Source organism: Rosa rugosa, chromosome 4 (assembly GCF_958449725.1).
Source record: "Rosa rugosa chromosome 4, drRosRugo1.1, whole genome shotgun sequence".
NCBI lineage: Eukaryota > Viridiplantae > Streptophyta > Magnoliopsida > Rosales > Rosaceae > Rosa > Rosa rugosa.
Window position 1 is genome coordinate 40,735,300 of NC_084823.1, and position 15,200 is coordinate 40,750,499.

Consider the following 15,200-nt stretch of genomic DNA (forward strand, 5'->3'; position numbering starts at 1 on the left):
TTCTCGGGTCGGTTCTGTACTGTTTTCGGTTCCTATACACAGAACCACATATGAAGGAATGGTGGAGATCAGAAATGGGGTTCGAAGCACAGACCTACAGATGAACTGGGTTTTCTGGGTTTTGCAACTTTTCAAATAGAAGGAAGAAGGAAGAACAGTTACGAGGGTAGGGGATAGGGATTAGGGCTGTCGGCTGCCGGCTACGCTTGAGAAATTGGAGAAGATCTGAACTGAGAAGCTGGGCCTAATCCTCATTCCAAACACACTTTGCCTCCCAAATCTCACGGTATTCGGAACACAACCAAAGCTTAGAAATATAACTGAAAAACAAATCATGGTATCAAAGAGGACAACAACTTTCTCCTATAAACAAATCATGGTACCAGCTGAATAAAGCAATAAGAAGTAGAAAATTGGTTTTCAAAACTATCTCTGATAAAATCAAAACCAAACAAAAGAGTGAGAACTGAGAAGAGAGGGAGGAAGAAAGAGATGAGAAAGGAAGGGAACAACAAGAATAAAAGAAACAGAAGGGAGAAAGAGAGAGAACGGGAGAGAAGGTTTGAGAGAACTTGGAGAATATTATTTTAATATTTTCTTTACTAAAGCAAAAGCACAAATAGGGGAGCATCTTCTTATCTTCGCACATGGGCACTTTTTAATCTGATAAGTAGATGGGGTGGGTAGGTAGAGAGAATCTTAGGGTTAGGGAGAGTGGGAGACACCGAAAACAAACAAGAATTATACAATATTCTCTAAATCGCCTCGGTTTGGGTAAAGGCAAAAACTGAATATGGGAACCGACACCGAACCGTTACTATTATACAAGAACCGAACCGGAAAAAAATGACTAAATTAAGAGAGAAAACCGAACCGAACCGACCGGTTCGGGTCGGTTTGGACCGGTTCCTCGGTTTTTCGGGTCTAAAATCCCAGCCCTACATTGAACAGTCCTTGTTGATCTTTGTATGTGTAGAAAGATTTTAAACACCAAATATAACAACACACATGAAACAAAATTGTCTAGTTAAACTAGACACTGTCTCCTTGGATCAAACGATACACAAAGGAGAGAACGTGGGGGAGGGGGAAAACATCACCATGAAGACATGGAGGGATCGGCGGGGGGGGGGGGGGGGGGAGGGGAGAGAGAGAGTCTAAAATGCTATTGCAATGCAGTCATAATTTTGCAGAAGGAAAAAGCATGACCCAGATACCAGACTGAGTATTAGAAGTTGGCTGGGCCTGTAGGGATTTTGGTACAAATGAGACTGGAAAATGAGGTAAAGAGTCTGACTCTTCCATTCGGCCTCATCTTCTTTTCTTTGGATACATATGACATGGCATATTGACGTTTGCACCTATCTATTTTCAGACCCAATATATTACATATACATATATGTAGGGGTCATCATTTGGCTCACGGGCCTAAAAGCCCATGGGCGCCCGCCCGGCCCGACCCGTAGCAAAGCCCATCTTGGCCCTGCCCATTAGGCATGAGGCAGGGCTAGGGCGGAGGGTTTAAAGCCAAGGACCGGCCCGCGGCCCGGCCTTATAAGCCCAGCCCGAAAACCCATTCAATTCTAGCATTAATATTTTTTTATGTAGTTATATTGAACTAATTATTGCATTATGCCATATTTTCCTTTAATTTTGTATTTTATTTTGTTCAATCATTAATATATCATAATTTTTTAATCAAAAGAACATGACATATTAATATAACGGGCTCGGCCCTGCCCACCCAAAAAACCCGGGCCGACCCTAAAAAGCTCGTAAGGCCTTGGGCCTTGATTTTTAAGAGATGCCCTGCCCGGCCCGAAAAATTAAAAAAATATGTTGTGGCCTAGCCCGGCCCGATCCCATTGATTTTGGGCAGGGCAGGCCCTACCCTACCCATTGACGACCCCTACATATAAGTGTGTTTTGAAGAGGACTTCCTCAAGTTGAAATTTGCTCACCCTGGTATTTTTAGCGTCTACCCAACAAGCTGAACTACTCATTTTGTATATTTTTTTAGTAGAAACGTCAATAACAAATTTATTCTCTAATTATATATACACATAAATTCTATAAAAAAATTAATCAAATCGAAGAACATCTAACTATTTTATTAGCACCATATTTGATGACCAAATGATTATGAATTTTGGTTTATTCTATGAAGACAATTCTTGCATAGAAATATAAAAGAATGAGTGGTTCGGATCATTGAATTAGGTTTGATTAGCATCACTGTTCATTCCAATTTTATCTAACAGAGCACATTTATTTACACATTTTTAATGACCTAATAATTAATTTGGATTTGACTGATTTTGTGTAGACACAACTCTTGAATAAAAATCTAAAGAATGAACGGTTTGAATCGTTGAATTAGGTTACATAATAGTGAAAAATAGTAAAAGTCTTTCTAGGGCCTCTACATATAGCATATAGGGCTTCTTTGCTAAGAGTTGCACACTTTTAAAATAGTGTGAACATCATCAATTTGATAATCACACTATATTTTAACACTTGGAATGTTGATCTTATACCAATATTGCTGAATTTTGCAGGGTTAAATATCAAAGAGAAATCTAACGATTCCAATTATTGAAATACCATGTGTGAGTATCAAATTGATAATGTCGGCACTGTGCCGACTTCCTTTTTCTTTTATGGAAATAAATACTTAATTAAAGAAGGAAGCCTCTTGGGCAACTAATGTTTACAACGTCAAACATTAAGGTTCTAGAAGCCTCACTAGGAACCCTATCACTCCAGGACATAGGAGAAGTAGCATCATGTCCTAAATTTGCAATGGCGTCAGCTACAAAGTTTGCTTACTTATAGATACGCTTAAAGAAAATTTGAGAAAAGGAAGTTGCAATAGTTCTAATGTCTTCAATTAATTTGAGCAGCCTCCAAGGTGGGATCACTACTCCATTAACTGCATCAATAACCAGCTTCAAGTCTCTTTCAACTTCAACTCTTGTAAAACCTTTGTCTTTGGCCGCGATCAGGATATCCTTGAGTGCAGTAGCTTTTGCAACAGGGGTAGTAGAGTTGCCAATATACTTGAAGGCAACAATAACTGGTCTTCCATCATGGTCTCTAATAACGAAACTACTAGTAGCTGAATCTCTACTAACTGAACCATCAAAATTGATTTTAACAAAAAAACTAGAAGGAGCAGACCACTTAATCGTGGTTGAAATATTTGAAGTTTTTGCTCCACTAGTACTAGTGTTAAAATCAACAAAGCTTTTCATTATTGCTTCAACTGACATAACAATTGACATAGGATTAGCATAAGCTGTTCTGAAAATAACATCATTTCTAGTCTTCCAAACCTACCAGCACAAAGTAATAATCTTTGCAAACAGGTCAGTGTTGTAAGGTTGTAGTAAGAAGAGTTCCTCAAACACTTTTAGACACCCTTCCTCCCAGTCCACTGAGGTGTTAATGTTTGCCAACCTCCAAACTTCCTTAGTGAAATTGCAATAACCAAATAAATAGTCAGCAATCTCATTATCTCTATTACAAAGAGGACAAGAGTTATCATTAAGAATCCCAAACCTGGAAAGCCTACCCCTAGTTTTGAGCCTTCCTCTAAGCAACAGCCAGCCAAAGATTTTAATTTTTGGCTGAACATTAAGCTTTTAGAGCTTATTTATCAACTTGGATTGGTTATGCTTATGAAGATGATCATATTGCAACCACGTAGCATATTTAATAGAGAATCTACCATTTGAGGGACCCCAAATATATTCATCTTCCTGTTCACAAACAGGTAAAGGAATGCCAAGAATCTGCTTCACAATATTAGGATCTAGAACAGAAGCTAGCTTTGCCCTGTCCTATTTACCATTAATAATATACTCAGCCACTGACTCTTCTAGATTAATCATATTCCTTCTATCATCAGGAATGAAATCAAGTAAATAACAATCAAAGGCCCAGTTAAAAGTCCAGAACTTTATATTCTTACCATTGCCTACAATCCACCTCATTCCTTTCATGATCAAGTCTCTTGCATCGAAGACACCATTCCAAGCAATATAATTTAGGGCTGGGCACGGGCCGGGTCTGACTTAATTTTTACTGGGCCCGGACCCTGCCCGTTTCTTACTGGGCCCGGACCAGGCCCGTTTTGCCACAATCAGGGACCGGCCCGGAACCGACCCGTTTCATTTTGGGCCGGGCTTTCGGGCCCAAATACCTGTATTTTACCTTTGCTTATGCCTATATATATATCCATATCTACTTTGCTATATATCCAGATTTCATTCATATCAACCTGTTGAAGATTTGAATCAAAACACAATATCACGATCCAAAGTTCAAGCTGCAAATTCAAATATCCAGAACACATAATATCCAAATTCAAATACTCATCAAGAACAATTGAAGCTACAATTCAAATACGAAGTGTCCAAATTCAAATACAAATATCGAATGAAATAGAAAGTCCTAATTCAGATACAACAATTTAGCAGCCATTTTTCCAGTCTTCTATCCAGCAGCAATGCAGCCATCCATCAATTGGCTTCCACAGTTTTCCCTACAATAGCCATCATAAATAGATTTAGATAACAAAGAAGTGAAGAACCATTCAAGCTGCAACTTTACTCAACTAGCACTACACACAGAACCTATTTCAATAACAAAGAACCATTCAAGAGCCAAAAGTTTACTCAACTAGGAGTACACACAGAACCTACTTCAATACCAATATTCAAGATTATCAACAACTCAATATACAAAAATACCAGAAACTGCAGATCTCTTAATATAGAAACAAATACCAGAAAGCAATGAACTGAACAAAAACTCAAATCCCAGTTTAGCTACAAACCAAATAAGCACAAAAAGAGATCAAATTTATCAATAAACTGAGGAACCCATGAAGCTAAAACGAGATGGATTTCTATACCAGAAAGCAATGAACTGAACAAAAACCCAAATCCCAGTTTAGCTACAAACCAAATAAGCATAAAAAGAGATCAAATTTATCAATAAACTGAGGAACTCATGAAGCTAAAATGAGATGGCAGACCTGAAGAACAACGGGCTCCTATTTTGGTGTCTCGGCCTCACAGCTATGGCGGAGGAGAGAGAGAAACTGAGAGACAGAGGCGGCCTCTGGTGCGATGTGAACTCTCTCCGGTGAAGATGAAGACGAAGAGTCGAAGACGGTGCGAACTCAGACGAAGATCGGAAGATGAACTCGGTCAGCAACGGAAGAGAGAGAGCAGTCTCGAGCTTGCAGCTCTGTAGGTGAAGTGGAGAGAGAGAGAGAGAGAGTAGCCTTGGGCGTCTCAACGGCGGGGGTATCGGCGTCTCAGCGGAGGAGAAGGAGGCGGCCTCTCGTTGCTATTAGGTTCAGATCGGGCTACACAAAGAAAATTAGAAATGAAGGCTGAGGAATGAGGATTAGGTTTAGGTATTTAAGTGAAGAGTGCAATCCTGTGTGTATGATCCTATGATAAAGATTTTGAGGCTTATATGAGGACCAATACTACATGAACATTTGTCCTCTTTACTCTATGCTGGGCCTGATGGGCTTTGACAGCTTTGAGAGACAAGGCCTGGCCCGAACCGTTTGTTTGAAGGTCAAGGCCCGGGCCCGAACCATTTGGTTAAAAAAAAAATTGGGCCCGGCCCGTTCGGGTCGGGCTTTGACGAGCCGGTCCGGATTTGTGGGTTTTCGGGCTTAAATGCCCAGCCCTAATATAATTCTTCTATTTCTTCTTGACCTGGAAAAAAAAAAAAAAAACCTTTCTTAGATACTTTCTTCTCATAATTTGTGACCACTAGTTATCCTTATCATTAATTATTTTCCAAGCTAATTTAGTTATAGCTACATTATTGAAAAAAGCTGAAGGTCTAATGCCTAAGCCACCTGTTGACTTAGGTTGGCACACTTGCTCCCAAGCAACAGGAGCACATTTCATGTCTGAGCCCCAGAAAAAAGATCTGGCTTGTTCATCAATATTGTTAGTCAACTTCTTTGGACATTTGAAACAAGACATGATATGATTGGGCATCCCAACAATCTTAGAGTTAATAAGGATTAACCTTCCTACCCTAGAGAAGGTTCCTTTCTTCCAGCTAGAGGTGGCAAACGGGCCGCTAAGCACGAGCACGACACGTTTAAAAGCAGCCTGGCATGGTCCAAGCCTGTTAGTGGCCCGACACGACCCGAGCACATTAGAATAACGGGTTGGGCTAGGCCTAAGAATATTGGCCCATTGGCCTGGCACGGCCCGAGCACGACATATTGTGGGCCGGCCCGTTACAAACATAAAATTTCATTTTGTTTTTAAAAATATTAAAAACTTACAATGATGAAATTTGAATATTAGACTTATTTATTCAAAATCTCATGACAATTCCACCAATGCTATTTCTTTAATGTTATCAAAACAGTGAAATAAAACATTATATCCTTGTTTTGACATAAGTATTTTTTCTAAATATTAAATATATGTTTTTTTTTTTTTGAATCAAACCCAAATCGGGTGTTAGTTGCATTCATCACATGCCAGAATGGCCATTACATACCCTTTTGCTGCCTTTAACTAGACAGATCAAGAAGGTGTGGTAGTACCCACAGTGGTACGTAGAAATAGACACACTCATTATACATTTCAGATCGTAGAGATAGCGGAGATCCTCCTTTGGTACTACGCTAGAGGCGCTAGAAATCTAGGTTCCTAATACAAGGAATTTATGGAATTTAGACAAAACTAAAAACATAGGGTTGGGCTAAGGGCCTAAACCCTAGCCCAACATAGCAGCTACTGGACTAGGGTAAACCCCAGCCCATAAACTCAAGCCCAAATGGGATATCCATCAAGCAGAAGTCCACCCAAGGCCCAATAGCTTGGTCCGGTCCAGTCCACCTGCCAGCCAAGCTCTGTCCCCGTCGCACATACCAGCTAGCCAAAACTCTGTCCGCCGCCACGACCAGCCCCGTCTCGATCCGCGCCCCACGATCCACCGCCTGAGACCCAAAATCGCGCAGGACACGCCGCCTCAGCCCACGCATCCCACCCTCGATCCGCGCGGCCACGAGCATACCGTCGACAACCCAAACCGCACGAGCCACGCCGCCTCGACCCACACCGCCACGGAGAGAAACCAACCCCGAGCCCACCACCACACAGCCAGATCGGTGGCGCCGTCATCAAGGTTCGATTGCCGGAACTGCTAGCACGACTACCACCTCTGATCACCATCCCAGCCAGACCATCCACAAGCCTCGAGCAAACCCCATCAGATGCCTCCCTTGAGCAATAGCGCCGTCATTAAATATATGTTTATTGATAAAGACTAATCTCACAATAATACGAGAAGTTTTAAATACACACCCCTAATTACTTAATACACACTCCATACTTAATACATCACTCATTTAATTTCTCATTCTAATATTTTACTAAATACACAACCCAAAGTACCTAAAATATCCTTAATCTCAAAAATCATGAAATATCCTATTATTTGACTATATTAAGGCTACTATTTAATATGATTAGTATATTCTAGTATATTAATTGATGTTTTGTAAATGACCATATTGATTACTTGTGTTAGTTATTGAGAAATCCATAAACATTTATTATTGTTCACTTTAAATAGATGCATATAAATAGGTTTTGTATTATTTGAGTTCTCATCCACCAAACACCATGTTAATCAAGTATAAAATTATGAGTTGAACATTTAACCAAAACTATATCAGTAGTTTCCTTACAATGGCAGAACTACAAAGTTGTCATTAGAGGGGCCAAACAAATTAACAATTACAAAGTTTTTTCACCCGTGATGTTTTATATAGAAAATAAATGGATTAATCATATCTCTTAGAAAAAAAAAATTAACTAAAAAATGGGATCCGTTTAAAAAACATTTAATGTCATTGATTTTGAAATTCTAAATATTATGGTTTCTAACCTCATTTAATTACAATTTATATAAGGAAAAATTAAATTAGATTAACTTTATTCTTGTATTAAATTAGGATGCCATGTATAGAAATTTGTTGTGTTTATCTAACAATTTATACATAAATAGTTTAATATAATGAAAATATGATAGATGTCTGTTTTGGTCATTTAACCTACCTACAAAATCTAATTTGAAATATAAAATAATTTTTTTTTTTTTTTTTTTTTTTGAAATAAGGGCTGGTGCAGCTGCCCTTAAGCCTTCATTAATGAAACTGCTGAATACAATGGGGGGGGGACATGAAGCCTAAACCCCGAACAATTAGTAACAAGAGAACATCCCGAATAATAACTGTAGCCTCCACTAATCCTATGTATTCAAACATGCACCAACTAGCAAGGGTTGACATACCAGACAACTGGGCAACTCCATTTGCTTCACAACGGTGACATACCGGAAAGATAAAGCTCATACAAAGCTCATACCGGAAATATAAAATAATATAGATGTGTATTAAATGATTAGGGGTGTGTATTTAAAATTTCTCCAATAATACAACTATAGAATGAAAAAAAAAATATGATACTAAATCTTCGTTTTATTAATAAAGATTAATCTCACAATAATATACTAAAAACAATATGTTTTTAAGTTATTTTTCTTTCTTTCTTTTTATAGTAGAATATAAAAAATTATTAGAAACTAATCTTAAACATGGGGGTTGAGCACCCACTAACTAAGATCGAGGTCATAGGTTTGAGTCACTATGGGGGTAGGAGTGAAATCCTTTGATCCTCTTTGAAATTTAAGAAAAGAAAAAAAATCTTAAAAGGCTAAGATTTAGAAAAATGTTGTAGAACTTTATTTATTTTAATTTTCTAAATAGTTAAATAAAATTAATTTTTATTTACTCAAATTAAAATTTTAAAATTGTGTTTTATAATGAGTAGGCACGAGCACGGCCCGTTTATTGACCCGGCACGAGCATGGTCCGGCACGATATGAGCCCGGGCTTAATGTTTAAGTAAATGGGCCAGCACGATAATAAATGGGCAGGCTCGAGCACGACACAAAGCACAACTAGGCCCGCTTAAAATGGATCGGGCCGGCCCGTTTGCCATCTCTACTTCCAGCCAGACAGCTTATTAGACAATTTAAGTAAAAGTTCTTTTGCATTTATAGGATCCATCCAAAAAATAACATTATGGATACCCAATACTTACCTATTGTAGCTCTGCCGAATGTTCAAGATATTTACAATATCATTTCTACGACTAGAATTAACTTTTGGAGAGAAATAGAGAGAAGATTTATGATAATTGATTTTTTGTCCTGAAACAGCAGCAAAGGGGTCAAGGATTTTTTAAATGTTCCTTGCTCCTTTCTTAGTAGCCTTAGCAAAAATTAAACAGTCATCAGTAAACATGAGGTTAGAAATTCTAAAACCACGTGGTGAAGATAGAAGGCCAACTTATGACTTATAGTTGATAGCTAGAGCATTTAGGTGCCTTATTAGAGGCTCCATAGCTAAGATAAAAATATAGGGAGAGAGGGGGTCACCCTGTCAAATACCTCTAGTTGGTTCGAACTAACCAGAAGGACTGCCATCAACTATAATTGAGAAAGAAGTAGAAGAAATACAGTTTAAAACAAGCTTAATCCAATTATCATGAAAACCAAACCTCTTTAGGCATTGGGAGATATAATCCCAGTTGAGGAAATCATAAGCTTCTTCAAGGTCCAACTTAAGTGCCAAAGCACCAGCTCTTCCTTTCTTTTTCCTAGAAATCTGAGAAGATTTCATGTGCAATCAGGATATTATCCTGTATGGCCCTTCCTGGAGCCAAATCTCCTTGATTTTTGGAGATACACTTTTCTAGCAGAGGTCTTAACCTTTTAACAAGAATTTTGGTGATAATTTTATAAGAGACATTGTAGAGGCTTATAGGCCTAAAATCATTTACCTTACTAGGATTATCAACTTTTTTTTGTATCAAAGCAATATTAGTATTTTTAATTAGGTGTAGAGAATCACTATCAATAATGATACCTTCGATCATGGGGATGATTGTGTCCTTAACTTCACTCCAGCAGTTTTGATAGAAGGAGGCATGCAGCCCATCTGGACCGGGTGCTTTAAGTGGTCCAATAGCTTTAATAGCTTACAGAATTTCCTCATCTGTGACCTGTTTGTTCAAAAACTCATTGTCAGAATGATTAATACATGACTCTATAACAAAAACTCATTGTCAGAATGATTAATACATGACTCTATAATGGCAACAAAATCATTTAAGGAATCTCTAGTGGCATTATCAAGATGGAATCTCTTCTCTAAAATCATGGATTAGAATATCAGCAATGTCATGATCTGTAGTTGCCCAATTTCCATAACCATCTTGAATTCTTTTTATCAGGTTAGATTTCTTCCTGATATTGGTATCTCTCTAATCATCAACTAGCACTTCCCAGCAACGAGCTAAACCTGACAATCATGCATGAAACTTACTCCTGCGCAAATCACCATCTTGATGATGTTAATTAACTAGTGAATCAGCTTTGCCCTAGCCTGATACGAACTGTCGATCGTTATGTCTAATTGTCTAATTGTCTCTTAAACGGTATATATAATGCAAATGGTCCATCCCCCTATAATCAGTTCCGAAAATGTCTGAAATGCCGCAGCAGTTAGCTTGCTCTATTATTTTATCGAGTGTACGTACGGTGTACCATCTCAACCACCAATTCCTCAGCTGTCTCCTACCACCGTTAGCCTCGCTTCCGAGGCCATGCCCACCATTAGCCACATGCGCTTAGCTAAGCTCATTCCATATATTGAACAACAGCTGCTAGCTTGATTTATACATCTCCGATTCTTCGCACTCGATCTTTATCAGTTTATCTCACAGTGGACCAACTGCAAGTTAATGGTTGTTTGACAAAATACTTGCAGCCAAATCTTGTTTAACTCATGTAAGCTAGGCCACATGTTATATATTGACAAACATGTCTTGCTGATTCCTAGATCTAGCTTTATCTCATAGTAGACCAACGTCCAGCCACGAGCTAAACTCACCGTAATAGCAAACCTGCAAGAACGTACTAATTAACTTGCTGGCAAATGTAATAGATCTTTTGACGCAGTCGGAAATAGCGAGGTTTACAAGAAATAAACCCTAAAAAACATAGTTATGGAATTCACCAGTTAAATAGAGAAAAAACTTTGATTTTATTAAATTTGATATGAAAAGCTGATCCTAATACAAAGCATGATGGTGCTTATATAAGGTATCCAAGATCATGATCATAATCATAATCGGGTAAGGCTATGGTACGTTAATATTTCTCATACATCAACTACTTTTACCACTTTGAGGACTCATTTTACTACTTGAGGACTCATGTGGTAACTAAGAAAATTTACCACTTTAAGGACTCATGTTACCACTTTGAGGACTAATATTACTATTTTGAGGATTCGTTTTACCACTTCAAGGCAATTGTATGCATGTCATACGTTAATACATTGTAGAATTTCCCATCATAATCATAATCTAACAAGGAATCCTAAGGAATCCAAATTAAGGAAACTAGGAACCTAAAATAAAAAGAATCCTTAAAAGAATGTAAAACTAGCCTAAAAATATTAAATCTCGAATCGGATAATTAAGAATTTGGCCTAAATCTGATAGGACTCACTAAAGTGAGCCTTGTATATCTCGTCGTTCTCATTTCGGAAAGGTATCATACGTCTCAAATGAACATTCTAATTAAAAGTTGCTCCAATCTGATTCACAATCCAGAACCTGACTTTTCGCACGAGTAACCCAAAAAGTCCAAAACCAAATATTCATGAATGTTCTACCGGCTAGTAACCTCAATACGTGTGAGTTATCTATTTTTCAATCACTCTTCTTGATTTTACGCCGCTTCTTTACTTTTAAGGTTTTCCGGCTAAACTAGGTCCATTCTTGTCCTACATCATCTTTTAACAATATCTGCTCCATTAGAAACACGTTTGAATATGGTGTGTGGTTCAAAACAGATCGACCTGGCTAGCTAGCTTGATTCTACTCCATTTCTTTACTTTTAAGGTTTTCTAGCTCAACTGGACTCATTCTAGTCCTACATCATCTTTTAACAATATCTGCTCCATTAAAAACAAATTTGAATATGGTGTGTGGTTTAAAACAAATCGACCTGGCTAGCTTGCTTGCAATATATATATATATATATATATATATATATATATATATATATATATATATATATATATATATATATATATATAGGATTTTTCTCAGGTGCGGACGTCCGTACCGAATTTTCGGTACGGATTTCCTGTTTTCACCCACTTTCCGGTCACATATTTTGATCTTAACCGTTCAGTTTTTAGGTCCTAATGTATAGATCATCTATACAAAATTTCAGCCAATTTGGTGATCGTTAAGGCATCCAAAACTGCAATTTACACGAACGAACCGAATCTGTCAAAACGGAACCGTTCGTGTACATTGTTGTAATTTGCAGTTTTGGATGCCTTAACGATCACCAAATTGGCTGAAATTTTTCAGAGGTGATCTATACATTAGGACTTAAAAACTGAACGGTTAAGATGTGAAAATGTGATCGGAAAGTGGAGGAAAACGGGAAGTCCGTACCGTCCGCACCGTAGCCGGATTGTATATATATATATATATATATAGGGAGGATCAAGAAAGGACATCCTTACTTTAAGTATTTGAGGATTTTTACTATTTTACATTATTATATGACCTAATTCAATGATTTCAACCGTTGATCCTTTAGATTCCTATGCAATAATTGTGTCTACAAAAAATCAACTAAATCCATAATCATTTGGTCACTCAAAAGTGTGTAAACAAATGTAGTCCTTTAGATAAAATTAAAATGGACATTGTGCTAATCAAATGGTTAAACGTTTTTTGATTTGGCTAATTTTTTGTAGGATTCATATGTGTGTAGGTTACTAGAGAATGGTGTGATTATTAAAATATATGTTAAAAATAAAAATATCCTCACTTTAAGAGTTTAAGGACGTCATCTCTTAATCCTCCACACACACACACACACACACACACACACACACACACACACACATATATATATATATATACACATATATATACACGCGCGCGCGCGCACACACACACAGAAGGCCCTTGTAGTGAGAGATCCATTTTTTTTTGCCATTTTAAGGGATCGTTTATTAGACCCACTTTTCGATCACTTATCAACATCTCCTCCGTTCAATTGTTAGGTTTATATGAGTAGATCAATTTTGTAAATTTTCAGCCAAATAGATAATCGTTAAGGCATTCAAAACTTTGATTTACAATTATAAACATGAACGGTTCAGGTTGGACAGATTCAATTCGTCTATCGATTTAATCTAGTTTGATACCTTAACGATCATCAATTTAGCTAAAAATATGCAGAAGTGATCTATATATTGGAACCTAAAAACTGAACGGTCGAGATATCGATATGAGATCAAAAAGTGGGTATAATAAGAAATCCCTTAAAATGACCAAAAAAAAGAGTCTAATAAAGTTGATGATCTAAAAATATATATATTAATTCAGATTGTATGTGTCAAGTTTTCATCCTGGCCAGTATTTTGATTTGACGACAAACATCATTCTTTTTTGTTTGAATTAGTTTGTGAAGTGTCTTTTCTTTTTTGTCAAAGGATTAGTTGGTGAAGTTGAACATTCAGTCATTTTCAAAGTTACATCAGGACACCTACAGGACATTTATGGTTTATGTAAATAATTGTTTATCGAAAGAAGAAAAGAAAAGGAAAAGAGAAGGTACTACTTCAAGACAACGATTAGGTCACTTTCCGTCTATTCGGATTGTCTGTGTCAAGTTTTCATCTTGGCCAGATGTGAAAAATGTTTTACTTCAAGTTTGTAATATGAGGAAGAGGGAGAAGACTTTGTTGGCCTGATGAACACCACAAGACCTGTATGTGACAATAGAGGCCAAACTCGAAGATAATGGAAAGCCTTTACTAATATATGAAGTTATGTATGATTCAGTCTAATGTTGTAAGTCAATCTTATGTTATAACTTATAAGTCTCTCATTTATAAGTAAAAAAAATTTAATTTTGATATAATGGACAACTAATTACTAAACAAAATTGTGTTAAGAAAAGAAGATAATTAGCAGGAAAATTCTAGTTTAAGAAAAACCCGGAGCCCTGTTCTAGGTTTTTGTGAAGTTCTTGCTCGTCCGGCGGCGCTCGGGGTGGGTGAGGGTCTGCCTCACCGCCGCTGGGTTGCTGTCGGACGGGAGTTTGAATGCTATTGGCTCGGGGAATCTTGAGAGAGGCTGGGAACCTCAAGGTCTTGGTGGGTGGCGGTGGTGAGTTCCGGACGGACTCTCTGAATGGGTTGCGTTGTGCAAGGATGGCAGCCATCAGCGTGGCTCTGCAGATCTGGGTGGCGGCAGGGTCTGACAGGATGAGCGGCGGCGGTTCTGCGGAGCTATGCAGCGGTGAAGTCCACGATGATCCGGGCGGTGACTTCCGGAGGTGCGGTGGGGCAGTGGTGCGTCGTATTCTTGGTCGGGTCGGCGCAGCTTGAATGGGGCGGTGGGTCGGCACGGCAAGATAGGGTGGACTGCTGGCGGCGGGCGGTGCTGCACGGGCAGACGCGTGAGGATGATGACGGGTGGGCCTTGCTCCAAATCTTGCTGGGCTTGAGGGCTTTGGGCCTCTCCTCTTTGAGCTACCCCATGGGGCCTTTATGTTGGGCTAGGGCTTTGCCCTTGGCCCAACCCTATGTTTTTAGTTTGTCTAATTACAATATTCCTTGTATTTTCAGGGAACTATGCACTTTTGTTTTTTATGTGCCTATTTACTATGTATTTTCATGGTTCATAGGCTCGCTTTTAAATAAGTGAGCACGGGTTGTCTAATGGGTGGTGCTAGCATACCACGTCCTAAACTTGTCCAAGGAGTGGCAAGGGAAGGTATGTATCCGTGCCATTCTGGCTTGAGATTGAATGAAATGATTGATTGGTTCAAAAAAAAAAAAAAAAAAAACAAAACAAAATTGTGTTTTGGATGTTTTATATATATTCTTTTTAACAAGGAAATAATTTTATAGATTAAAACTCAATAGAGTTGACTACAACCATAATGTAACACATCCAAACTACGTTCTTGGAGTGTTATCAAACCACAAGGAACACGTTTTGAAGATAATGGAAAACTTCTACTAATATATGAGG

General features: G+C 38.1%; 1 protein-coding gene and 1 long non-coding RNA gene across 2 annotated transcripts; both read right to left on the reverse strand.

Annotated features, from left to right (window-relative positions):
* Positions 1–2,825: 2,825 nt before the first annotated feature.
* Positions 2,826–3,284, reverse strand: LOC133744825 (uncharacterized). The gene has a single exon (XM_062172864.1). It carries the CDS (start codon positions 3,282–3,284, stop codon positions 2,826–2,828), a length of 459 nt encoding a protein of 152 aa, XP_062028848.1.
* Positions 3,285–4,301: 1,017 nt separating this feature from the next.
* LOC133742401 (uncharacterized) lies at positions 4,302–5,243 on the reverse strand. The gene is made up of 2 exons (XR_009862553.1): positions 5,042–5,243; positions 4,302–4,546 (listed from the first exon to the last, which is right to left on the reverse strand). It is a non-coding gene; the product is annotated as an uncharacterized LOC133742401 (long non-coding RNA).
* Between the last annotated feature and the right edge of the window lie 9,957 nt (positions 5,244–15,200).

Excerpts from the sequence above, each read along its gene's own strand:
- LOC133744825 (XM_062172864.1), bottom strand. The coding sequence starts at position 3,284 with ATGTCAATTGTTATGTCAGTTGAAGCAATAATGAAAAGCTTTGTTGAT.